Raw genomic sequence first — 25,358 nt, 5'->3', positions numbered from 1 at the left:
CCAGGAATCAGAGGCTGGATGTGTTTTCTGTTCTTACATCTCGCAAGTGGTATTGTTGCAGATCATGACATTCAGATTCTTCTAAATTGGTTGAGCAGGTTTTAATCTTGATAAATACAAGCTTTGTTATACAGAAGCAAGTTGGTGTTGATTAGATATACATACAAGAAAACCTTTTTATAGACCCAGTTAGCTGTGACCAACAGCCTAAAACTAATACAAAAAAAACTAAGGCTTAACTGAATTTGTGCCCTATTAAGTATCGTTTTATTTCAGCAGCCTTGGATAAATGACAAACCTCTGTTATTTAAACTGAAATTAACTAGAATATTTTCAACTCTTGCATTGCAAAACAACAAATACAAATTAACCCATTCAATGCCATTATTGGGCTTCATCATGCGAGTTCGGTCCCATCGCGTAGAGGGGCCATCGCTGCAGCTGGTCCTGTAGGAGTTTACGGTCTCCACCAGTTTCTCATTCCTGCCATTGATGTCTACCCCTCTCTCTCTCTACAGATGACGCTGATGGAACCTGGTTATCTTTTTTTGGGGTCCCGTCTTGGAAACTCTCTGCTCCTCAGATATACAGAAAAGATCCAAGACTCCCTGACTTCACAAAATAAAGACACAGACAAGTTGGTGAGTGCAAATATAGGCCAGGTACTGTGAGAGGGGTTGGTATTTGCACAGGTACTATGTAACAGAATAGAGAGAGGGGCTGGTATTTGCATAGGTACTGTGTCTGTAACAGAATAGAGAGAGGGGCTGGTATTAGCACAGGTACTGTGTCTGTAACAGAATAGAGAGAGGGGTCGGTATTTGCACAGGTACTGTGTCTGTAACAGAATAGAGAGAGGTGCCAGTATTTGCACAGGTACTGTGTCTATAACAGAATAGAGAGAGGAGCCGGTATTTTCACAGGTACTATGTAACAGAATAGAGAGAGGAGCCGTTATTTGCACAGGTACTATGTAACACAATAGAGAGAGGAGCCGATATTTGCACAGGTTCTGTGTCTGTAACAGAATAGAGACAGGGGCTGGTATTTGCACAGGTACTGTGTCTGTACCAGAATAGAGAGAGGAGCCGGTATTTGCACAGGTACTGTGTCTGTAACAGAATAGAGAGAGGAGCCGGCATTTGCACAGGTACTATGTAACAGAATAGAGAGAGGGGCTGGTATTTGCATAGGTACTGTGTCTGTAACAGAATAGAGAGAGGGGCTGGTATTAGCACAGGTACTGTGTCTGTAACAGAATAGAGAGAGGGGTCGGTATTTGCACAGGTACTGTGTCTGTAACAGAATAGAGAGAGGAGCCAGTATTTGCACAGGTACTGTGTCTGTAACAGAATAGAGAGAGGAGCCGGTATTTGCACAGGTACTATGTAACAGAATAGAGAGAGGAGCCGGTATTTGCACAGGTACTATGTAACACAATAGAGAGAGGAGCCGATATTTGCACAGGTTCTGTGTCTGTAACAGAATAGAGACAGGGGCTGGTATTTGCACAGGTACTGTGTCTGTACCAGAATAGAGAGAGGAGCCAGTATTTGCACAGGTACTATGTAACACAATAGAGAGAGGAGCCGATATTTGCACAGGTTCTGTGTCTGTAACAGAATAGAGACAGGGGCTGGTATTTGCACAGGTACTGTGTCTGTACCAGAATAGAGAGAGGAGCCGGTATTTGCACAGGTACTGTGTCTGTAACAGAATAGAGAGAGGAGCCAGTATTTGCACAGGTACTATGTAACAGAATAGAGAGAGGAGCCGGTATTTGCACAGGTACTATGTCTGTACCAGAATAGAGAGAGGAGCCGGTATTTGCACAGGTACTATGTCTGTACCAGAATAGAGAGAGGGGCCGGTATTTGCACAGGTACTATGTAACAGAATAGAGAGAGGAGCCGGTATTTGCACAGGTACTATGTAACAGAATAGAGAGAGGAGCCGGTATTTGCACAGGTATTATGTCTGTACCAGAATAGAGAGAGGGGCCGGTATTTGCACAGGTACTATGTAACAGAATAGAGAGAGGGGCTGGTATTTGCACAGGTACTATGTAACAGAATAGAGAGAGAGGCTGGTATTTGCACAGGTACTATGTAACAGAATAGAGAGAGGGGCCGGTATTTGCACAGGTACTATGTAACAGAATAGAGAGAGGGGCTGGTATTTGCACAGGTACTGTGTCTGTAACAGAATAGAGAGAGAGGCTGGTATTTGCACAGGTACTATGTAACAGAATAGAGAGAGGAGACGGTATTTGCACAGGTACTATGTAACAGAATAGAGAGAGGAGCCGGTATTTGCACAGGTACTATGTCTGTACCAGAATAGAGAGAGGGGCCGGTATTTGCACAGGTACTATGTCTGTACCAGAATAGAGAGAGGGGCCGGTATTTGCACAGGTACTATGTAACAGAATAGAGAGAGGAGACGGTATTTGCACAGGTACTATGTAACAGAATAGAGAGAGGAGCCGGTATTTGCACAGGTACTATGTCTGTACCAGAATAGAGAGAGGGGCCGGTATTTGCACAGGTACTATGTAACAGAATAGAGAGAGGGGCTGGTATTTGCACAGGTACTATGTAACAGAATAGAGAGAGGGGCCGGTATTTGCACAGGTACTATGTAACAGAATAGAGAGAGGAGCCGGTATTTGCACAGGTACTATGTCTGTACCAGAATAGAGAGAGGGGCCGGTATTTGCACAGGTACTATGTAACAGAATAGAGAGAGGGGCTGGTATTTGCACAGGTACTATGTAACAGAATAGAGAGAGGAGACGGTATTTGCACAGGTGCTATGTCTGTAACAGAATAGAGAGAGGGGCTGGTATTTGCACAGGTACTATGTAACAGAATAGAGAGAGGGGCCGGTATTTGCACAGGTACTGTGTCTGTAACAGAATAGAGACAGGGGCTGGTATTTGCACAGGTACCTTGTCTGTACCAGAATAGAGAGAGGGGCCGGTATTTGCACAGGTGCTATGTCTGTAACAGAATAGAGAGAGGGGCTGGTATTTGCACAGGTACTATGTAACAGAATAGAGAGAGGAGCCGGTATTTGCACAGGTACTGTGTCTGTAACAGAATAGAGAGAGGAGCCGGTATTTTCACAGGTACTGTGTCTGTAACAGAATAGAGAGAGGAGCCAGTATTTGCACAGGTACTGTGTCTGTAACAGAATAGAGAGAGGAGACGGTATTTGCACAGGTACTATGTAACAGAATAGAGAGAGGAGCCGGTATTTGCACAGGTACTATGTAACAGAATAGAGAGAGGAGCCGGTATTTGCACAGGTACTATGTAACAGAATAGAGAGAGGAGCCGGTATTTGCACAGGTACTATGTAACAGAATAGAGAGAGGAGCTGGTATTTGCACAGGTACTATGTAACAGAATAGAGAGAGGAGACTGTATTTGCACAGGTACTATGTAACAGAATAGAGAGAGGAGCCGGTATTTGCACAGGTACTATGTCTGTACCAGAATAGAGAGAGGGGCCGGTATTTGCACAGGTACTATGTAACAGAATAGAGAGAGGGGCTGGTATTTGCACAGGTACTATGTAACAGAATAGAGAGAGGGGCCGGTATTTGCACAGGTACTATGTAACAGAATAGAGAGAGGAGCCGGTATTTGCACAGGTACTATGTAACAGAATAGAGAGAGGGGCTGGTATTTGCACAGGTACTATGTAACAGAATAGAGAGAGAGGCTGGTATTTGCACAGGTACTATGTCTGTAACAGAATAGAGGGAGGGGCTGGTATTTGCACAGGTACTATGTAACAGAATAGAGAGAGGGGCCGGTATTTGCACAGGTACTGTGTCTGTAACAGAATAGAGACAGGGGCCGGTATTTGCACAGGTACTGTGTCTGTACCAGAATAGAGAGAGGGGCTGGTATTTGCACAGGTACTATGTAACAGAATAGAGAGAGGAGCCGGTATTTGCACAGGTACTGTGTCTGTAACAGAATAGAGAGAGGAGTCGGCATTTGCACAGGTACTATGTAACAGAATAGAGAGAGGCCGGTATTTGCACAGGTACTATGTAACAGAATAGAGAGAGGAGCCAGTATTTGCACAGGTACTGTGTCTGTAACAGAATAGAGAGAGGAGCCGGTATTTGCACAGGTACTATGTAACAGAATAGAGAGAGGGGCTGGTATTTGCACAGGTACTATGTAACAGAATAGAGAGAGGAGCCGGTATTTGCACAGGTACTATGTAACAGAATAGAGAGAGGAGCCGGTATTTGCACAGGTACTATGTAACAGAATAGAGAGAGGAGCCGTTATTTGCACAGGTACTATGTAACAGAATAGAGAGAGGCTGGTATTTGCACAGGTACTATGTAACAGAATAGAGAGAGGAGACGGTATTTGCACAGGTACTATGTAACAGAATAGAGAGAGGAGACGGTATTTGCACAGGTACTATGTAACAGAATAGAGAGAGGAGCCGGTATTTGCACAGGTACTATGTAACAGAATAGAGAGAGAGGCCGGTATTTGCACAGGTGCTATGTCTGTAACAGAATAGAGAGAGGAGCCGGTATTTGCACAGGTACTATGTAACAGAATAGAGAGAGGAGCCGGTATTTTCACAGGTACTGTGTCTGTAACAGAATAGAGAGAGGGGCTGGTATTTTCACAGGTACTGTGTCTGTAACAGAATAGAGAGAGGGGTCGGTATTTGCACAGGTGCTGTGTCTGTAACAGAATAGAGAAATTTCCCAGTGATACATGTCTCTTTAAGGAGACTAGGAGATCTTTAGTTAGACTGGCTGACGCAGCGCTGTAAGGCTGTGACACGATTATATGCAGCTCCTTTTTCTTGCAGGACGAACCTCCCAATAAGAAGAAACGAGTGGATTCATCTTTAGGCCGTAAGTATGGGTGGGAGTGAGGCTTACTGGATTCCGAAGCCACTCATTGAGTAAAGTGGACATCCCCCATTTCTTGTGTTTTATTATTTTCTCAACATATAGGCATTAAGGGAACCATGTCGGATGAGATTGATGAGATTGAAGTTTATGGCAATGAGATGCAGTCCGGCACGCAGCTCTCCACGTACTCCTTTGAGGTAAGACAGCGAGGTGAAATGACCTCGGTAGAGGAGGGGGTTGAAGAAAGGTGTGGAGGCTGTATTAGGTTATTGAGTCCAATCAAAATGTACAAATAATGTTTCTGTCTCCAGGTTTGTGACAGTATCCTAAACATAGGACCGTGCGCGATGGCTTCTATGGGGGAACCAGCATTTCTATCTGAGGAGGTAACATGGAACTGGCGGTCACAGAAATTTGGGGAGACTGGGGAGTGTATGATGAATTTGGGCAGGCACCCTGCGGGAGTGTGTGATACAGTGGAGGAGGCTCCCTGGGGGAGTGTGTGATATAGTGGAGGAGGCTCCCTGGGGGAGTGTGTGATACAGTGGAGGTAGCTCCCTGGGGGAGTGTGTGATACAGTGGAGGAGGCTCCCTGGGGGAGTGTGTGATATAGTGGAGGAGGCTCCCTGGGGGAGTGTGTGATATAGTGGAGGAGGCTCCCTGGGGGAGTGTGTGATACAGTGGAGGAGGCTCCCTGGGGGAGTGTGTGATACAGTGGAGGAGGCTCCATGGGGGAGTGTGTGATACAGTGGAGGTAGCTCCCTGGGGGAGTGTGTGATACAGTGGAGGAGGCTCCCTGGGGGAGTGTGTGATACAGTGGAGGAAGCTCCCTGGGGGAGTGTGTGATACAGTGGAGGAAGCTCCCTGGGGGAGTGTGTGATACAGTGGAGGAGGCTCCCTGGGGGAGTGTGTGATACAGTGGAGGAGGCTCCCTGGGGGAGTGTGTGATACAGTGGAGGAGGCTCCCTGGGGGAGTGTGTGATATAGTGGAGGAGGCTCCCTGGGGGAGTGTGTGATATAGTGGAGGAGGCTCCCTGGGGGAGTGTGTGATACAGTGGAGGAGGCTCCCTGGGGGAGTGTGTGATACAGTGGAGGAGGCTCCCTGGGGGAGTGTGTGATACAGTGGAGGAGGCTCCCTGGGGGAGTGTGTGATACAGTGGAGGAGGCTCCCTGGGGGAGTGTGTGATACAGTGGAGGAGGCTCCCTGGGGGAGTGTGTGATACAGTGGAGGAGGCTCCCTGGGGGAGTGTGTGATACAGTGGAGGAGGCTCCCTGGGGGAGTGTGTGATATAGTGGAGGAGGCTCCCTGGGGGAGTGTGTGATACAGTGGAGGAGGCTCCCTGGGGGAGTGTGTGATACAGTGGAGGAGGCTCCCTGGGGGAGTGTGTGATACAGTGGAGGAGGCTCCCTGGGGGAGTGTGTGATACAGTGGAGGAGGCTCCCTGGGGGAGGGGGTGTGTGATACAGTGGAGGAGGCTCCCTGGGGGAGTGTGTGATACAGTGGAGGAGGCTCCCTGGGGGAGTGTGTGATACAGTGGAGGAGGCTCCCTGGGGGAGTGTGTGATACTGTGGAGGAGGCTCCCTGGGGGAGTGTGTGATACAGTGGAGGAGGCTCCCTGGGGGAGTGTGTGATACAGTGGAGGAGGCTCCCTGGGGGAGTGTGTGATACAGTGGAGGAGGCTCCCTGGGGGAGGGGGTGTGTGATACAGTGGAGGAGGCTCCCTGGGGGAGGGGGGGTGTGATACAGTGGAGGAGGCTCCCTGGGGGAGGGGGGGTGTGATACAGTGGAGGAGGCTCCCTGGGGGAGTGTGTGATATAGTGGAGGAGGCTCCCTGGGGGAGTGTGTGATACAGTGGAGGAGGCTCCCTGGGGGAGTGTGTGATACAGTGGAGGAGGCTCCCTGGGGGAGTGTGTGATACAGTGGAGGAGGCTCCCTGGGGGAGGGGGTGTGTGATACAGTGGAGGAGGCTCCCTGGGGGAGGGGGGGTGTGATACAGTGGAGGAGGCTCCCTGGGGGAGGGGGGGTGTGATACAGTGGAGGAGGCTCCCTGGGGGAGGGGGGGTGTGATACAGTGGAGGAGGCTCCCTGGGGGGGAGTGTGATACATTTTGAGGAGGCTCCCTGGGGGGGAGAGTGATACATTTTGAGGAGGCTCCCTGGGGGGGGGAGTGATACATTTTGAGGAGGCTCCCTGGGGGGGGGGGGAGTGATACATTTTGAGGAGGCTCCCTGGGGGGGGGAGTGATACATTTTGAGGAGGCTCCCTGGGGGGGGAGTGATACATTTTGAGGAGGCTCCCTGGGGGGGGGAGTGATACATTTTGAGGAGGCTCCCTGGGGGGGGAGTGATACATTTTGAGGAGGCTCCCTGGGGGGGAGAGTGATACATTTTGAGGAGGCTCCCTGGGGGGGAGAGTGATACATTTTGAGGAGGCTCCCTGGGGGGGAGAGTGATACATTTTGAGGAGGCTCCCTGGGGGGGAGAGTGATACATTTTGAGGAGGCTCCCTGGGGGGGAGAGTGATACATTTTGAGGAGGCTCCCTGGGGGGGAGAGTGATACATTTTGAGGAGGCTCCCTGGGGGGGAGAGTGATACATTTTGAGGAGGCTCCCTGGGGGGGAGAGTGATACATAGCAGAGAAACTGCTATGTTTATATTAGGCAGCCTCTAGTGGCTGTCTCATTGACAGCCGCTAGAGGCGCTTGCTTGCTTCTCACTGTGGAAATCACAGTGAGAAGACGCCAGCGTCCATAGGAAAGCATTGGAAATGCTTTCCAATGAGACTGGCTGAATGTGCACGGAGGCGGAGAGCAGGAGGGGAGAGCTCCCCGCCTGGCGCTGGAAAAAGAGGTAGGTTTAACCTCTTCCTCTCCATCCAGCCCGGTGGGAGGGGGATCCTGAGGGTGTGGGGAACCTTAGGGCACTATAGTGCCAGGAAAACGAGTATGTTTTCCTGGCACTATAGTGGTCCTTTAAAGATTTACCTTTAATATAGGCTTTTTATCTCCGAATTACAACTGAAATCTCTTTTTTTTTTAATTCAGTTTCAGAACAGTCCAGAGCCAGACCTTGAGATTGTGTTATGTTCTGGATACGGAAAGAACGGGGCCCTGTCTGTACTGCAGGTGAGTACGCCTGTGTTAAATCTATCACTACCTTGAGTACAATGTGAACCGTGGTCCCTTAAACTTATCAATGTAATTAGTACACTGTGACCTTAGTGAGGTCTGTCCCTTAAACATGTCACTGTCATTATTACACCATGACCCTGGGAGGGACCGACCATTAAACATGTCACTGTCATTAGTACACTGTGACCCTGGGAGGGACTGACCATTAAACATGTCACTGTCATTAGTACCCTGGGAGGGACCGACCATTAAACATGTCACTGTCATTAGTACGCTGTGACCCTGGGAGGGACTGACCATTAAACATGTCACTGTCACTAGTACCTTGTGACCCTGGGAGGGACCGACCATTAAACCTGTCACTGTCATTAGTACGCTGTGACCCTGGGAGGGACTGACCATTAAACATGTCACTGTCATTAGTACACTGTGACCCTGGGAGGGACCGACCATTAAACATGTCACTGTCATTAGTACGCTGTGACCCTGGGAGGGACTGACCATTAAACATGTCGCTGTCATTAGTACACTGTGACCCTGGGAGGGATCGACCATTAAACATGTCACTGTCATTAGTACGCTGTGACCCTGGGAGGGACTGACCATTAAACATGTCACTGTCATTAGTACCCTGGGAGGGACCGACCATTAAACATGTCACTGTCATTAGTACCCTGGGAGGGGCCGACCATTAAACATGTCACTGTCATTAGTACGCTATGACCCTGGGAGGGACTGACCATTAAACATGTCACTGTCATTAGTACACTGTGACCCTGGGAGGGACCGACCATTAAACATGTCACTGTCATTAGTACACTGTGACCCTGGGAGGGACCGACCATTAAACATGTCACTGTCATTAGTACACTGTGACCCTGGGAGGGACCGACCCTTAAACATGTCACTGTCATTAGTACGCTGTGACCCTGGGAGGGACTGAATATTAAAGGAACACTATAGTCACCTAAATTACTTTAGCTAAATAAAGCAGTTTTAGTGTATAGATCATTACCCTGCAATTTCACTGCTCAATTCACTGTCATTTAGGAGTTAAATCACTTTGTTTCTGTTTATGCATCCCTAGCCACACCTCCCCTGGCTATGATTGACAGAGCCTGCATGAAAAAAAAATGCTGATTTCACTTTCAAACAGATGTAATTTACCTTAAATAATTGTATCTCAATCTCTAAATTGAACTTTAATCACATACAGGAGGCTCTTGCAGGGTCTAGCAAGCTTTTAACATAGCAGGGGGTAAGAAAATCTTAATTAAACAGAACTTGCAATAAAGAAAGCCTAAATAGGGCTCTCTTTACAGGAAGTGTTTATGGAAGGCTGTGCAAGTCACATGCAGGGAGGTGTGACTAGGGTTCATAAACAAAGGGATTTAACTCCTAAATGGCAGAGGATTGAGCAGGAGGGCTGCATGGGGCATGTTCTATACACCAAAACTGCTTCATTAAGCTAAAGTTGTTCAGGTGACTATAGTGTCCCTTTAAACATGTCACTGTCATTAATACATTGTAACGCTAGAATGGACTTGACGTTATAAATAAATAGGTATATATCAAATCAGTTAAAAAAAAAAAAAATTTCCCCAGAAAAGTATCCGCCCTCAAGTGGTGACGACCTTCGAACTTCCTGGCTGCCATGATATGTGGACCGTTGTATCCTCACACAAGAAGGAAGAGGTTAGCTCAGTAAGATTTATTTTCCTCTTGTTTCGTCATTCTCTTCCTGACCCTCCCCTTGGACTCTTTCTCTGTCAAATTGCCTTCTCCCCATAACTCCCCATCTCTCCCCATCTCTCTTTTTCCCCATCTCTTTCCATTTCCCTCCCCCGCCCTCTTCCCATCATTCCCTTTCCCTCCCCCGCCCTCTTCCCATCATTCGCTTTCCCTCCCCCCCCCTCTTCCCATCATTCGCTTTCCCTCCCCCCCCTTTTTCCATCATTCCCTTTCCATCATTCCCTTTCCCTCCCCCGCTCTCTTCCCATCATTCCCTTTCCCTCCCCCGCTCTCTTCCCATCATTCCCTTTCCCTCCCCCGCTCTCTTCCCATCATTCCCTTTTCCTCCCCTGCCCTCTTCCCATCATTCCCTTTGCCTCCCGCCCTCTTCCCATCATTCCCTTTCCCTCCCCTGCCCTCTTCCCATCATTCCCTTTCCCTCCCCTGCCCTCTTCCCATCATTCCCTTTCCCTCCCCTGCCCTCTTCCCATCATTCCCTTTCCCTCCCCCATCTATTCTGCTTTTTTCCTATTTACATTCCTTATTTTCTGCAGCTGATGAAGCAGGAGGGAGAGAATACTGAAGGAGAGAAGAACCCCGTGGATTCAGAGGAAGATGCTAACCGCCATGGATTCCTTATCTTAAGCCGAGAAGACTCCACAATGGTAATGACGCCACCTCTAGAATTTCTTATCTTCCCCGCGACCCTTTCAGTGCCGTTAAAATCCTCAAGCTGCCGTCTCTACCCTGTCTTACCCTCCATCTTCTGACTCTTTCCAGATTCTACAGACTGGCCAGGAGATCATGGAGCTGGACACCAGTGGTTTTGCAACACAGGGCCCTACTGTGTATGCTGGGAACATCGGTGACAACAAGTACATAGTGCAAGTGTCGCCACTAGGAATCCGCCTACTGGAAGGAGGTAGGAGAAATGGACGTGGGTAGTATCATCATCATCTGTGCCGTGTCACCACATTCTCTTCTTCTCTCAGTCACGCAGCTGCATTTCATCCCCGTGGACCTGGGCTCCCCCATCGTTCACTGTGCGGTGGCCGATCCTTATGTCGTGATTCTCAGTGCGGAGGGTCAGGTCTCCATGTTTGTTCTGAAGAGTGATACATTCGGAGGCAAAACTCACAGATTGGCCCTACAGAAACCCACCCTGCACCATGTGAGTATTACTTTTGTGAGTCACTAATCAGTGCTCACTGTCTCCTTGCTCTGAGCCTGAGTTTGAAAACACAAACTAGTCATCGTTCTAGTGTGTACAGTGAGACGGTTCCCATCACAGGTCAGCCATCGTTTTAGTGTGTACAGTGAGACGGTTCCCATCACACGTCAGCCATTGTTACAGTGAGACGGCTCCCATCACACGTCCGCCATTGTTACAGTGAGACGGCTCCCATCACAGGTCTGTCATCATTACAGTGTGTACATTGAGACTGCTCCCATCACAAGTGAGCCATCGTTACAGTGTGTACATTGAGACTGCTCCCATCACAGGTCAGCCATCGTTACAGTGTGTACATTGAGACTGCTCCCATCACAGGTCCGCAATTGTTAGTGTGTACATTGAGACTGCTCCCATCACAGGTCAGCCATTGTTACAGTGTGTACATTGAGACGGCTCCCATCACAGGTCCGCAATTGTTAGTGTGTACATTGAGACTGCTCCCATCACAAGTGAGCCATCGTTACAGTGTGTACATTGAGACTGCTCCCATCACAGGTCAGCCATCGTTACAGTGTGTACATTGAGACTGCTCCCATCACAGGTCAGCCATTGTTACAGTGTGTACATTGAGACGGCTCCCATCACAGGTCAGCCATCGTTACAGTTTGTACATTGAGACGGCTCCCATCACAGGCCAGCCATTGTTACAGTGTGTACATTGAGACGGCTCCCATCACAGGCCAGCCATTGTTACAGTGTGCACATTGAGACGGCTCCCATCACAAGCCAGCCATTGTTACAGTGTGTACATTGAGACGGCTCCCATCACAAGCCAGCCATTGTTACAGTGTGCACATTGAGACGGCGCCCATCACAGGCCAGCCATTGTTACAGTGTGTACATTGAGACTGCTCCCATCACAGGCCAGCCATTGTTACAGTGTGCACATTGAGACGGCTCCCATCACAAGCCAGCCATTGTTACAGTGTGCACATTGAGACGGCGCCCATCACAGGCCAGCCATTGTTACAGTGTGTACATTGAGACGGCTCCCATCACAGGTCAGCAATTGTTAGTGTGTACATTTAGACGGCTCCCATCACAGGTCAGCCATCGTTGGTGTGTACATTGAGACGGCTCCCATCACAGGCCAGCCATTGTTACAGTGTGCACATTGAGACGGCTCCCATCACAGGTCAGCCATCGTTACAGTGTGTACATTGAGACGGCTCCCATCACAGGTCAGCCATCGTTAGTGTGTACATTGAGAGGACTCCCATCACAGGTCAAGATTTTGTCCCAGCAGAGAGAGAATAAGCATGGGTGCAGACCTTGCGTAATGAGGGGCATACAATCAGACTAGGTAGCTATATTATAGTAATACATACCCCTAAAGCATTTCTATACATGTTTGGGAATTATTATTAAAATTTTGAGCGTTTGTGCAGACCTAATACTTGATAAATGGGAATTAATCCATGTGCTATCTCCTGTCACCGTGTAGGCAGATACTGTCTCATTAAATGTTTTTTGTTTTTTTCTCACTGAATGTGTCTTTCCAGCAATCCAGGGTGATCGCTCTGTGTGTGTATCGTGACGTCAGCGGCATGTTTACGACTGAGGCCAGGACTAATCAACCCCGAGAAGAGAGCTTTGGAATGAGCTTGTCGGAGGGTGACAGCCTCCTGCAGGAAATGAGGTGAGAACCTTCCTTGCTATTTCCTTGGTCCTTTACTTCACATGGCACGGAATCTGTGCATCGCCGGTTGGTATCCCCCACAAACTAGGAAAGAGGGTATCCAAGAGTTGGTCGCTCAGAAAGCGGTCTGGAGCCTTTTCTGTTTGGCTGTCATCTGGCTATCTTGCTTCCTGTCTGACCCTCCTGCTTTCTATCTGTCTGTCATTTACTCGGGTTGTCTTGCTTTCTCTGTCGTTCAGTCACACGGGCTGTATTGGTTTCTGTCTGTCAGTCACTCGGGTTGTCTTGCTTTCTGTCTGTAAGTCACGTTGTCAGTCAGTCAGTCGCTCGGTTGTCTGTCTGTCAGTGACTCTGTCAGCCTGTCACTCAGGCTGTCTTGCTTTCTGTCTCTCGGACTGTCAGTCACTCAGACTCTCTTGCTTTCTTTTGGCCAGTCACTCAGTTGATGATGAGGACGAGATGCTATATGGAGATTCCGGCTTCCTGTCCAGCCCCACCAAAGATGAGCCCCGCAGAGGTTGCCAACCTGCTTCAGAAAAGGAATCCTCTCCTTATAAGACAGAGACCACTCACTGGTGTGTCTTAGTAAGAGAAAGTGGGATCATGGAGGTGAGTACTTCCCCTGTCATATTCCAAGCTGTTCATTGTAACACTTTATTCACCTCTACCTCTCTCTTGGTTTCAATTACAAGCTGACCCTTTCCAATATTGCTGAGCTCCGGTTTACTCTTGGGTCACAGACCATCAGAGCCCCTGTTTAAGAAATCTGACCCTAGTTCTCCCTATAACTCTCCTCTTCAGATATATCAGCTTCCAGAATGGCGACTGGTATTTTTGGTGAAGAACTTCCCTGTTGGGCAGCGTGTCCTTGTGGACAGCTCATTTGGGCAGCCAAGTGCTCCTGGTGATAGCAGGAAGGAAGAGGTAACCCGTCAGGGGGAGATGCCCCTGGTGAAGGAAGTGTTGCTTGTGGGCCTGGGAAATAGGCAGAGTCGTCCATACTTGCTGGTGAGTGTTTTAATCAGCTTGTTGGTGTGATCTTCATGTCTTTCCTTTCATCTCTCTATTTTGCTGCTTGTTATGAAACTCTTGGCAAATGAATCATCTCTCCCAGTACTTTTACATTCTTGGCATCTTCAGTCACAGTTCATATCTGACCTCAAGCTGTCTCCGCCAGGTTCTTGTCGACACGGAGCTCCTGATTTATGAGGCTTTTGCACATGATTCTCAGCCTGGACAGGGGAATCTCAAAGTTCGATTCAAAAAAGTAAGATTTTTGGCCTTTTAATAATTTGCGGATTTTAGATCTCAGAAACTCTGGGATTTGGAATTCCAAATTATAATAGTTTTATTTCTCCCCTTAAAAGGTTCCACATAACATAAATTTTCGGGAAAAGAAAGTTAGACAGTCTAAAAAGAAATGTGAAGGAACCGGTGAAGACTACTCCACACGTGGAAGGGTGGCCAGGTTCCGGTACTTCCAGGATATATATGGATATTCAGGGGTAAGTTCCTGTTGTGCAGACTGGATCTCCTGTTCACCAGTATCTGCAGATTACTATATCAAAGTACCATCTGTTCCATTTATAACACTCTCCTTTTTAGGTGTTCATTTGTGGTCCATCTCCTCACTGGCTCCTGGTGACCTCTCGAGGGGCTTTGCGACTGCACCCAATGACTATTGATGGCTTTGTTGAATCTTTTGCACCCTTCCACAACGTTAACTGCCCCAAGGGATTCCTGTATTTCAACCGTCAGGTAAGAAGCAAATATCTGTGTTTGTATTAGCTGCAATATCAGGTCAAGTAGGAAGGCAGTAAGTATGGGGGATGGATAGAGAGATATATATAATAAACCTCTACTGTAACTCTCCTTCCTCCCTCAGGGTGAGCTGCGGATAAGCGTCTTACCAGCATATCTCTCCTATGATGCTCCTTGGCCTGTGAGAAAGATCCCGCTTCGCTGTACTGCTCATTACGTCTCGTACCACGTGGAGTCCAAGGTACCAAATGGAGTGTCTTTGTCCAGACAATTTGTATGGAAACTGCCCAGCAGCTGGTTTACCTGTTCCTAATATTCACAATTTAGGATTTAACCTATAATATCACATGGTTCCATTTTATTATTTACTACTTAAATATCTTTAAATTGTTTAATGGGTGAATGTGTGTGATTACTGTGGGGTGGTTGTTCGGTGAAGGGGTGGCGGGTGGTTGTGCGGTGAATGGGGGTACAAGAAGCCAGGTTATGTCAGCAATACGTCCTACGAAGATGGGCTGAATTCTTGTTAAGGATGCTATAGCCATTAGGATATTTCCTTAGTATTGCATTAATCACCCTGCTTTGGGATTTATAGAGTGCAGAGCAGGCTTTTTGGTATATTTTAGCTGTGGACGACCTGCATATAATCCTCACCTCTCTTATCAGGTGTACGCTGTGGCCACGAGTGTGAACGATGTTTGCACGCGCCTCCCACGCATGACTGGCGAGGAGAAGGAGTTTGAAACAATAGAAAGAGGTGAACAAAAAGAAAGATAAAAGAAAAAATTATAAATAAATGCCCATGTATACCTCCTAATTGGGGGATAACCCCTGCAGAGAAATGAAAGCAAGAGAGGGCAGAGGATACAATATACTATATGGGTATTACGGTTACCTCCAAGCTAGCTGAAGGCTGGACCGCTTGGATGTCTGGTTCCCGAGTGCCGCTCCGTTCAGCAGACCACCAGAATCCTGTGAATATAAAGCAATCCCACTAGCTCTGGTACAGCTAGGATATCCTGGTTCCCACAAAACGAGTCGAGGCTGCGATTTGAGGGTCAAACACCCTGTGCTTTAATGGCACAGGGACAGCGCTATTTATGCAAATCCCCAGGTCCAGGGACAGCCCCCTCTAGACCTGATGGGATACAGGGACAATACAAACAGTTGACCAATGACAGTACCCTGCATCGTTTGAAATAGTCACCGCCCAGCTTGGAGATAATGATTCCAACGGTTATGACAATTCAATTATCTCCAAGTGCCCAGAATCCTACATGTTATTCCAACATGTAAAAACAGCATAAAATACATATTTATAACATTTTAATAGGCACCCCTTACATTCTACCATTCATTAGATAGCTCAGGTCTGAGCGCATCATATAGACGAATAGCGCTCAGACCTCACGAACAGTATAGCCAGTCTCTTGTATATAAGTCCTTTCGTGTTTCTTTGTCCCGAACACGAGATGGCGGCCATGTTTTCTATCTGTGAATAGGTGAGCGGGACTTGGCTCCAAAACTCCTGGAGCGAGACACGGGTAACATGCTGTGCGAATACCGCTCCCTAGACGGTTGTCCCAGCCCTTCGTGAACCAAACGTAGACCGCCCTGAAGGGGTCAATTAGCCTGCGGTTACAACGTTCTGATTGAAGACACACGCCGGAGCGTAGGTGGTCCTCGTTCGGGAGTTTGAGTATGGTGAAAATAGAAGACGAACGAGGCCACCCTGAGGCAGTCAATTAAGGTTGTGGTTAACCGCAAACCGCAGCTTCCCGGTGGTTGTCCGTTCGGTTGTTTCAAAGGTGAAAAAGGTTAAGTGGCGGCACACGCCAAGGGCTGGGTGGTCTGAGTTCGTATGCACGAATATGCAATTCTAGTTGTTCGTGTAATTGGGTGTATGTAACAATAATACCGAAGTGAACAGCTTCGGTAACTTAAAATAATGTAATCCAATACTGGTCTGTGGAGTGTCCGTAACAATGGGTAATGGAATACTGGAAGAAGTATATATGTATGCACTAAAACGTAACTTTTAATAAAAGTATAAATCCCTAAAAGATCTCATAAGACAAAAAAAGACCAACTACAACACAAAACTAATTGTACTAACTACACATACACAAAAAACTAAAATTAAATAAAATGACAGAGGCTGGTCCATAGTACACCAAAAAAGTAAAAAATCTCTAAGACAGATAAAGTGTAAATCACTGAATCAAATGTCAGTTGAACTGTTTGGTCACAGAATACCAGCTGACATAGAATTAAATTATAAGTACTTACTGGGTGGCCACCAGTGATGATACTGAATCTATTAACAGAATCATCTGACTGCTGCATGCTATTTTGGGGTCAAGAAGGAATTTTTTCCTAGTTTGTGGCAAAATTGGAAGCGCTTCAGACTGGGTTTTTTTGGATCAACAGCAACAACATATGTGAGGAAGGCTGAACTTGATGGACGCAAGTCTCTTTTTAGCTATGTAACTATGTAACTAAGTATCTCAGTCGCTATAGGAATGTATCCAAAATGTAACCATCGTCTAATTACCCCCATTCACTCTTATGCAGATGATCGCTATATTCCTGCTGTCCAAGAGGCGTTTTCAATCCAGCTTATCTCTCCGGTTAGCTGGGAAACAATCCCAAATACCAGGTAAATTTGTTCCATTTCAATGTTTTACAACTGTTCTACACAGAGCAGACTCTGTTGTTTCTTTCTCATTTACCAAATCAATCCCTGTCACATGTGACTCCTTCCTCATTTAGCTACCCACCACGTCTACTGCAGAGGCAGTAACCCTGCTCCTTCTATAGCACATAGGTATCGACTAACCCACTCGTTTTCTAGCTAGACAGATAACCTCTGACCACCCCAATGTAGCAGGGCTTGTTATGTCTGACCCACTAATGCTTAAAGTGGATCTAGTAATGGCCGCCCCCCCTAACTATAACAGAACCAGTAACCTCAGATGTGTACATATATCTGTGCATAGCCAGATTTGTAACCTCCGACCCACTCATGGTCTCTGTGTGGAGATGTAGCCTCTTCAAGTCATTGAAACAGCCATTTTTTCCTCTGCTTTTTTCAGGATTGACTTGGAGGAATGGGAGCACGTCACTTGTATGAAGACCGTGAACCTTAAAAGTGAAGAAACAGTGTCTGGGCTGAAGGGGTACATTGCAGTTGGTACATGTTTGATGCATGGAGAGGAGGTGACTTGCAGAGGACGGGTGAGTTACCCTCTGGGAAGAAGTGAACCCAGAGAATGAGTTAATGGTGGATGGGTGTTTTGCTGACCCATGGGGGAGCTCCTTTTGATGTTGTATCCCACTTCTTCCTATTCTAGATCTTAATCACGGATATCATCGAAGTTGTCCCAGAGCCTGGGCAGCCACTTACAAAGAACAAGTTCAAGGTCCTTTATGAAAAGGAGCAGAAAGGTCCCGTCACTGCCCTGTGTCACTGCAATGGGTACCTGGTGACAGCCATAGGTCAAAAGGTGAGAGTGGTCCAAACTGTATTCATCGCTTCCATGCCATATCGCATCCTAGCAACTGTCGTAGCAATGTGATCAGACCGTGGATTAAAGGGACTCCAGTAGACATGTGACCAGACCACGTATTCTTGTTATCTCCATTAGATTTTCCTGTGGAGTCTGAAAGACAATGATCTGACCGGCATGGCGTTCATCGACACTCAGCTCTATATACACCAGATGATCAGCGTCAAGAACTTCATCCTGGCCGCAGATGTTATGAAGAGCATCTCACTTCTGCGCTATCAGGAGGAGAGCAAAACACTGTCACTTGTCAGCAGGGTAATGTAACAACCACTGCAGAACCTAAAGTAATCTAGAAACCCTATCTGTATTGCGCTACTGTGAGGGCAGGTCTATTACTATCTCTGGTTAGCTCACCCTCTGGGGCCTGCTGCCTCCAACAGTGACAGTTGTAAACCTGGCCATTTCTCTGCAAAAGCAGTGTTTACATTTGTCAGTCTGTCTGTCTCTGTCATTCAGACTATCAGACGGCCGCTCGATGCACTTCCATGTGAATGCTGTAGAATTATTCCAGATTTCACGTTTGCAGAGAAGTTTCCTCATAGAGCACTGCTAGGATGTTTACACAGTGCAGGACCATCAATGATTAGCTCTCATCAATCGAGATGATCTCAGAAGGATGCGGATCCTCGTCCAGACCAGGACAAGTTTATCTTTAGTTCATGCACCTTGAAGAATAATAAGTGGGACCAGGGAAACGATAAAGTTCCATATAATAAAAACAGTAGTAATATAAGATATAACTTTAAACTGTTCCTTTAACATCCCTAGCTAGGGCATATATTCGCACCGTCTGTGCTACGTTGGGATTGTAGAACGGAGCTAGAGAGACTGGATCCTGATTGATCCCTGTCATCATTCTCCCATTATAGCTGAATTGATTGCCATTTTTTTTGCCTTTGTCTTTGTTCAGGATGTGAAGCCGCTGGAGGTTTACAGTGTGGAGTTCCTGGTGGATAATAACCAGCTTGGCTTTTTGGGTGAGCACAATTATCAGATGTTATCTCTCAATATTATCGATGCTCTCTCCTGCCTGGCGCACTCATCTCTCCTGCCTGGCGCACTCATCTCTGCTGCCAATTGGCGCCCTCTGCTCTCTGCTGCCAATTGGCGCCCTCTGCTCTCTGCTGCCAATTGGCGCCCTCTGCTCTCTGCTGCCAATTGGCGCCCTCTGCTCTCTGCTGCCAATTGGCGCCCTCTGCTCTCTGCTGCCAATTGGCACCCTCTGCTCTCTGCTGCCAATTGGCGCCCTCTGCTGCCATTAGGCGCCCCTCTGCTCTCTGCTGCCGATTGGCGCCCCCCTGTTCTCTGCTGCCGATTGGCGCCCCCTGTGGGGATATTTATGGGATAATAATAGTAAACAGAGAGAATTTCCCACTATTTAAATTCTCAGATCCCAAAGAACGTATCGGGTAAGTGAAATGTATACCATATAAATAAAATCACAAATTGTTTATAAAAATAGATACAATTTATTTTTAACAATTTAAATAATAATAATGAGTAACATGCATGACAATAATCAATGGAATTTCAGTATAACATGAATATGCAATACAATATGGTAATATAAACTTCCACTGGTTAATACAGTATAGAATCTACAACATAGCTGTTAAGAAGATTTATGACGGTCTTTCACAGAGACAAAGAAAATGTTTCACAGAGAGAACAGAATTCCTTAGAGTGCAGCGTGAAGTCGTAAAAACTTTAGCTGACAGAATAACCCTTTCAATGCTGGCTAGACCTCTTCTAGGCATTTAAGATCTATTCTTATGTAATTTTAAATAAAATAACATTTAAACCAGTCATTAGTCATTTCCTGGATCCATCCAATGAGAAGAAATCTATATGTTCTATAAGCAGAATTTTATTAATTTGCCTAAACAGATATTTATTCTTATTTCATAGCAAATCAATAGAGCTGGATAAATATCACGATGTGCTAACATGTGATAATAATTACATTAATATATATAATTAATATTAATCCCATCTGCAGATTGGGATGCTATAACCATATATATTCTTTAATAACTAAGATTTCTGAATATCGAAATCTGATCGTGATTTATCCAGTCATATATCATGCTATTAGAAAATATTAATTAATTAAAATTAATTAAATTAACCCAGTATAATTACCAGTAATTGGATATTTCGTCAGATTGGTAGGTAGTCTCAGGAACTTGTCTGTCATGGGTCTCTTTCTCTGCGTGGAGTGTAAGAGTTTCTGAGTGTCATAGGCCTCTCTGCATTGTCCCCGACTGCTCACTTCTCTGCTTCCTTTGCATGCCCTTGCATCTGCCTTGATCTCTGATTGCCGATTGCCTGATTCTCTGAATGAATTTCTCTTCCCTTTGTCTTAACTTTTAAAGGAACAGATTCTCTGTTCGTCACTAGTTTATAAACCAATAGCAACACTAGGGGGTGGTTGCCTTCTAGATAACCATTTGATTATTTGGACTGTAGATGGCAGTTTCATCCCACTAAACATACCTATCCAGGAAAGAGTTAACTTTTCCTGGTGGCTATTTTGACCTCATTTTAGCTTATCTATATGTTGCCTATAACTTAAGTATCCTTTCACTTCAAAGGTTTTTTCTCAGTTTTGTCCAGACTGTGTCTCCATATTCTGCTATAATTTCTAATATGACAGTTTGTGAACTAAATTTCACCTTAAATTACAGGGAATCTTGTACAATATCGAAATTAAAATTAATTATTTAATCTTCTCTGTCACAAATGTCTGGGTTTAGAAATGATTATATTCCATTAGCATTTAGACAGTCTGTCCATCCCCCGTTCTCATTTCTTATCTCTAGATTGTATATACTAAGCATTCCTTAGCAAAGGCAAGTTTTACAGAAGGGGTAGAAATCTTGTGTCTTCTGTTAGTTTGAAAATAACAAAATGGAGTCTGCTCTGTTCAGAGTGACTGACAATATACATTTTAATTTCTATCATTGCACAAAATGTCTGCCGATATAAATACCCTGACACCCCCTGCTCTCTGCTGCCGATTGGCGCCCCCCTGCTCTCTGCTGCCGATTGGCGCCCCCCTGCTCTCTGCTGCCGATTGGCGCCCCCCTGCTCTCTGCTGCCGATTGGCGCCCCCCTGCTCTCTGCTGCCGATTGGCGCCCCCCTGCTCTCTGCTGCCGATTGGCGCCCCCCTGCTCTCTGCTGCCGATTGGCGCCCCCCTGCTCTCTGCTGCCGATTGGCGCCCCCCTGCTCTCTGCTGCCGATTGGCGCCCCCCTGCTCTCTGCTGCCGATTGGCGCCCCCCTGCTCTCTGCTGCCGATTGGCGCCCCCCTGCTCTCTGCTGCCGATTGGCGCCCCCCTGCTCTCTGCTGCCGATTGGCGCCCCCCTGCTCTCTGCTGCCGATTGGCGCCCCCCTGCTCTCTGCTGCCGATTGGCGCCCCCCTGCTCTCTGCTGCCGATTGGCGCCCCCCTGCTCTCTGCTGCCGATTGGCGCCCCCCTGCTCTCTGCTGCCGATTGGCGCCCCCCTGCTCTCTGCTGCCGATTGGCGCCCCCCTGCTCTCTGCTGCCGATTGGCGCCCCCCTGCTCTCTGCTGCCGATTGGCGCCCCCCTGCTCTCTGCTGCCGATTGGCGCCCCCCTGCTCTCTGCTGCCGATTGGCGCCCCCCTGCTCTCTGCTGCCGATTGGCGCCCCCCTGCTTTCTGCTGCCGCTAAGCGAGCCGCTGCTCTCTGCTGCCGCTTAGCGCCCCTCCGCTGCTCTCTGCTGTCAATTGGTGATCCCTCCTAATTGTTGCTGTCTTCTGCTGCACATCACCCTTTTTCCTTTTTTGTGTGGGTTTTTTTGGTTTGTTTTTTACTGCATATGGCTGTCTTCATCCCCACTTGTTCTAGCTTTTTGGTAATTCTCTAAATACTTTAGTTTCAGATCGAGACAGGAACCTCTTGCTGTACATGTACCTTCCAGCAGGTAAGAATTGTCTCACACCGATTCCATGATCATGTTGGACCTCAGGCCGTCAAACATCACTCCTTTTTGTTTTCTTTTCAAACATGCACACTTTCTCTCACCTGCCCTCCCTCTTTCTCCCTCTGTGAGTCTTATAACAAATGTTTCCTCCGTAAAATTGAATACAGCCACGTTTCTCAATTTTATTATTCTGTTCCCAGCAAAGGAAAGTTTTGGTGGAATGCGTCTCCTGCGGAGAGCAGATTTCCATGCGGGGTCCCATGTGAATGCATTCTGGAGGACCCCGTGCCGAGGAGCCAATGAAGGGCCAAGTCGTAAAACAGTACTTTGGGACAACAAACATATTACGTGGTTTGCCACTCTGGATGGGGGGGTTGGTCTGCTGCTTCCCATGCAAGAGAAGACATACAGACGGCTTTTAATGTTACAGAATGCACTTACCACCATGCTGCCTCACCACGCAGGACTTAATCCCAGGGCTTTCAGGTATGTTTCTATCAGTTCAGCTCCAGTTACTCACACAGATTCCAATCCAAAAACAAAACATACAGTATGTGCCCCATGTTAGCATAGCCACCGGCAATATACCAGCTGGAACCGTTATATGAACCAGCCACCGGCAAAATACAAGCTGGAACCGTTATATGTGACAGAACCGGCAAAATACCAGCTGGAACCGTTATATGTGACAGAACCGGCAAAATACCAGCTGGAACCGTTATATGTGACAGAACCGGCAAAATACCATCTGGAACCGTTATATGTGCCGGAACTGGCAAAATACCAGCTGGAACCGTTATATGTGACAGAACCGGCAAAATACCAGCTGGAACCGTTATATGTGACAGAACCGGCAAAATACCAGCTGGAACCGTTATATGAACCAGCCACCGGCAAAATACAAGCTGGAACCGTTATATGTGACAGAACCGGCAAAATACCAGCTGGAACCGTTATATGTGACAGAACCGGCAAAATACCATCTGGAACCGTTATATGTGCCGGAACTGGCAAAATACCAGCTGGAACCGTTATATGTGCCGGAACTGGCAAAATACCAGCTGGAACCGTTATATGTGACAGAACCGGCAAAATACCAGCTGGAACCGTTATATGTGACAGAACCGGCAAAATACCAGCTGGAACCGTTATATGTGACAGAACCGGCAAAATACCAGCTGGAACAGTTATGTGCCAGAACTGGCAAAATACCAGCTGGAACCGTTATATGAACCAGGCACCGGCAAAATACCAGCTGGAACCGTTGTGCCGAAACTGGCAAAATACCAGCTGGAACAGTTATATGAACCAGGCACCGGCAAAATACCAGCTGGAACCGTTATATATGTGCCGAAACTGGCAAAATACCAGCTGGAACAGTTATATGAACCAGGCACCGGCAAAATACCAGCTGGAACCGTTATGTGCCAGAACTGGCAAAATACCAGCTGGAACCGTTATATGAACCAGGCACCGGCAAAATACCAGCTGGAACCGTTATGTGCCAGAACTGGCAAAATACCAGCTGGAACCGTTATATGAACCAGGCACCGGCAAAATACCAGCTGGAACCGTTGTGCCGAAACTGGCAAAATACCAGCTGGAACCGTTATATGAACCAGGCACCGGCAAAATACCAGCTGGAACCGTTATGTGCCAGAACCGGCAAAATACCAGCTGGAACCGTTGTGCCGAAACTGGCAAAATACCAGCTGGAACAGTTATATGAACCAGGCACTGGCAAAATACCAGCTGGAACCGTTATGTGCCTGAACTGGCAAAATACCAGCTGGAACCGTTATGTGCCAGAACCGGCAAAATACCAGCTGGAACCGTTGTGCCGAAACTGGCAAAATACCAGCTGGAACAGTTATATGAACCAGGCACTGGCAAAATACCAGCTGGAACCGTTATATGAACCAGGCACCGGCAAAATGCCTGCTGGAACCGTTATATGAGCCAGTCACTGGCACCTTGTACTGTATGGATATTGCATTTCTGGATGAGAAAAATGAAAAATGTCAGGATTTAAAAGTAAATTGTAAATTCATAAATTTTCTGGCTAAAATCAAGTTTGAATTCCTGACCATTCTCCCTTACGTGAATAACGGTGTAAGTTGGGTTATATTTTCTCTCTCGCTTTCAGGATGTTACATTCCACTCGACGTACTCTGCAAAATGCTGTAAGAAATGTGCTCGATGGTGAACTACTCAACAGATTTCTGTATTTAAGCACTATGGAAAGGAGCGAACTCGCCAAAAAGATTGGTACCACCACTGACATTGTAAGTACAGGGTGTTCTCTGTCTGTGACGGCATTTTCTATTGAATAGAATTCTGCACTTTAAGGATACAGCGGTTTTATGGAAGTGGGCTTTGTAAAATAGAAGGATTGTTTTACTTTAAATGAGGATTAAAGGGTTAAAGAGAGTCCTGTGGATTTCTAGATCTCATTTCCATGACTTGGCATGCACTGTATTGCCCAAAGCAGCATGAGATGATGAAATCGCCCACAACGCAGGTTGGTTTTTCAGGGAGGTCCATGTCATCACAATGACATTTTACGTTATTCATGGATACAATTTGGAGTTATTACATAGTAATCTAGGTAGAATAAAAACTCAAGTCCATCAAGTTCAACCTTTATATAAAAAACATTTCATGCTGTTGATATAGCAAACTGGACGATTATGCTACAAAAAAGGGGGGAAAAAGTTCCTTCTTGACTCCTTAATGGTAAGCAGATTTCAGCTTGGATCAACGACATGTGGACCAAACTTCTGGAATAAAAGGGAATCATGACATGTCATGTGTCCTTAAGGGGTTAAAGGACGACTAAAGGCATCGAGACCTCTTCATCTCAATGAAGTGATCTGTATGCACTGGTCTTTTAACCCTTCATGTAAAACGTTACATGGAAGGGTTAAATACACCTCTAGTGGCTCTGTTCCTAAATCCACTAGAAGCACTTCCTGCTCCAGAACGAAGTCAAACATGGTCGTTTGATAAAATCAGGCATGTTGACAAAGACAGAGGCACGGCGGGCGGCTGCACCAGCGTTGTCTCTGCGCTGGAAATTGGGTAAGTAATCTTAATTAGTAAGGTTTATTTTTTTTTTCCAAGACTATAGTTTCCCTTTAATTATATCCTTGTTGATGGACAAAGAGTTAATGTTTTGAGTGGATGACTGACAACGTGGCTCAGGATTGGCTTTGATGATAGATGACAATAGATGTCTTTGTTGTGGATGGCAGAAGCTTTTGTGGGTGAGGATTGGCCTCTAAAGATGACGATGGAGGTTTGTGTGGGTGAGGATTGGCCTCTATAGATGATGGAGGTTTGTGTGGGTGAGGATTGGCCTCTATAGATGACAATGGAGGTTTGTGTTGGTGAGGATTGGCCTCTATAGATGACGAGGGAGGTTTGTGTGGGTGAGGATGG

The 25,358-nt window shown here is 46.8% G+C and overlaps 1 protein-coding gene across 2 annotated transcripts in view; it reads left to right on the top strand.

Annotated features, from left to right (window-relative positions):
* The window catches only part of CPSF1 (cleavage and polyadenylation specific factor 1), a 38,554-nt gene that overhangs the window by 11,047 nt on the left and 2,149 nt on the right, over positions 1-25,358 (top strand). For both annotated transcript variants that reach the window (XM_063450895.1, XM_063450896.1), the window contains exons 12-36: positions 519-641; positions 4,858-4,903; positions 5,006-5,100; positions 5,215-5,289; positions 7,949-8,029; positions 9,641-9,730; positions 10,321-10,431; positions 10,547-10,688; positions 10,759-10,937; positions 12,503-12,639; positions 13,074-13,248; positions 13,441-13,647; positions 13,817-13,906; positions 14,007-14,144; positions 14,245-14,397; positions 14,525-14,641; positions 15,067-15,157; positions 16,975-17,059; positions 17,496-17,637; positions 17,754-17,906; positions 18,048-18,224; positions 18,880-18,946; positions 21,870-21,917; positions 22,118-22,403; positions 24,064-24,202. In XM_063450895.1, the coding sequence (XP_063306965.1) occupies positions 519-641; positions 4,858-4,903; positions 5,006-5,100; positions 5,215-5,289; positions 7,949-8,029; positions 9,641-9,730; positions 10,321-10,431; positions 10,547-10,688; positions 10,759-10,937; positions 12,503-12,639; positions 13,074-13,248; positions 13,441-13,647; positions 13,817-13,906; positions 14,007-14,144; positions 14,245-14,397; positions 14,525-14,641; positions 15,067-15,157; positions 16,975-17,059; positions 17,496-17,637; positions 17,754-17,906; positions 18,048-18,224; positions 18,880-18,946; positions 21,870-21,917; positions 22,118-22,403; positions 24,064-24,202 (3,147 nt within the window). The remainder of the gene's footprint in view (positions 1-518; positions 642-4,857; positions 4,904-5,005; positions 5,101-5,214; positions 5,290-7,948; positions 8,030-9,640; positions 9,731-10,320; positions 10,432-10,546; positions 10,689-10,758; positions 10,938-12,502; positions 12,640-13,073; positions 13,249-13,440; positions 13,648-13,816; positions 13,907-14,006; positions 14,145-14,244; positions 14,398-14,524; positions 14,642-15,066; positions 15,158-16,974; positions 17,060-17,495; positions 17,638-17,753; positions 17,907-18,047; positions 18,225-18,879; positions 18,947-21,869; positions 21,918-22,117; positions 22,404-24,063; positions 24,203-25,358) is intronic.

The sequence above is a fragment of the Pelobates fuscus genome, chromosome 4, assembly GCF_036172605.1.
Source record: "Pelobates fuscus isolate aPelFus1 chromosome 4, aPelFus1.pri, whole genome shotgun sequence".
Lineage (NCBI taxonomy): Eukaryota > Metazoa > Chordata > Amphibia > Anura > Pelobatidae > Pelobates > Pelobates fuscus.
The sequence above is the reverse complement of the archived record's forward strand: the minus strand, read 5'-3'. Positions and strand labels throughout refer to the sequence as shown.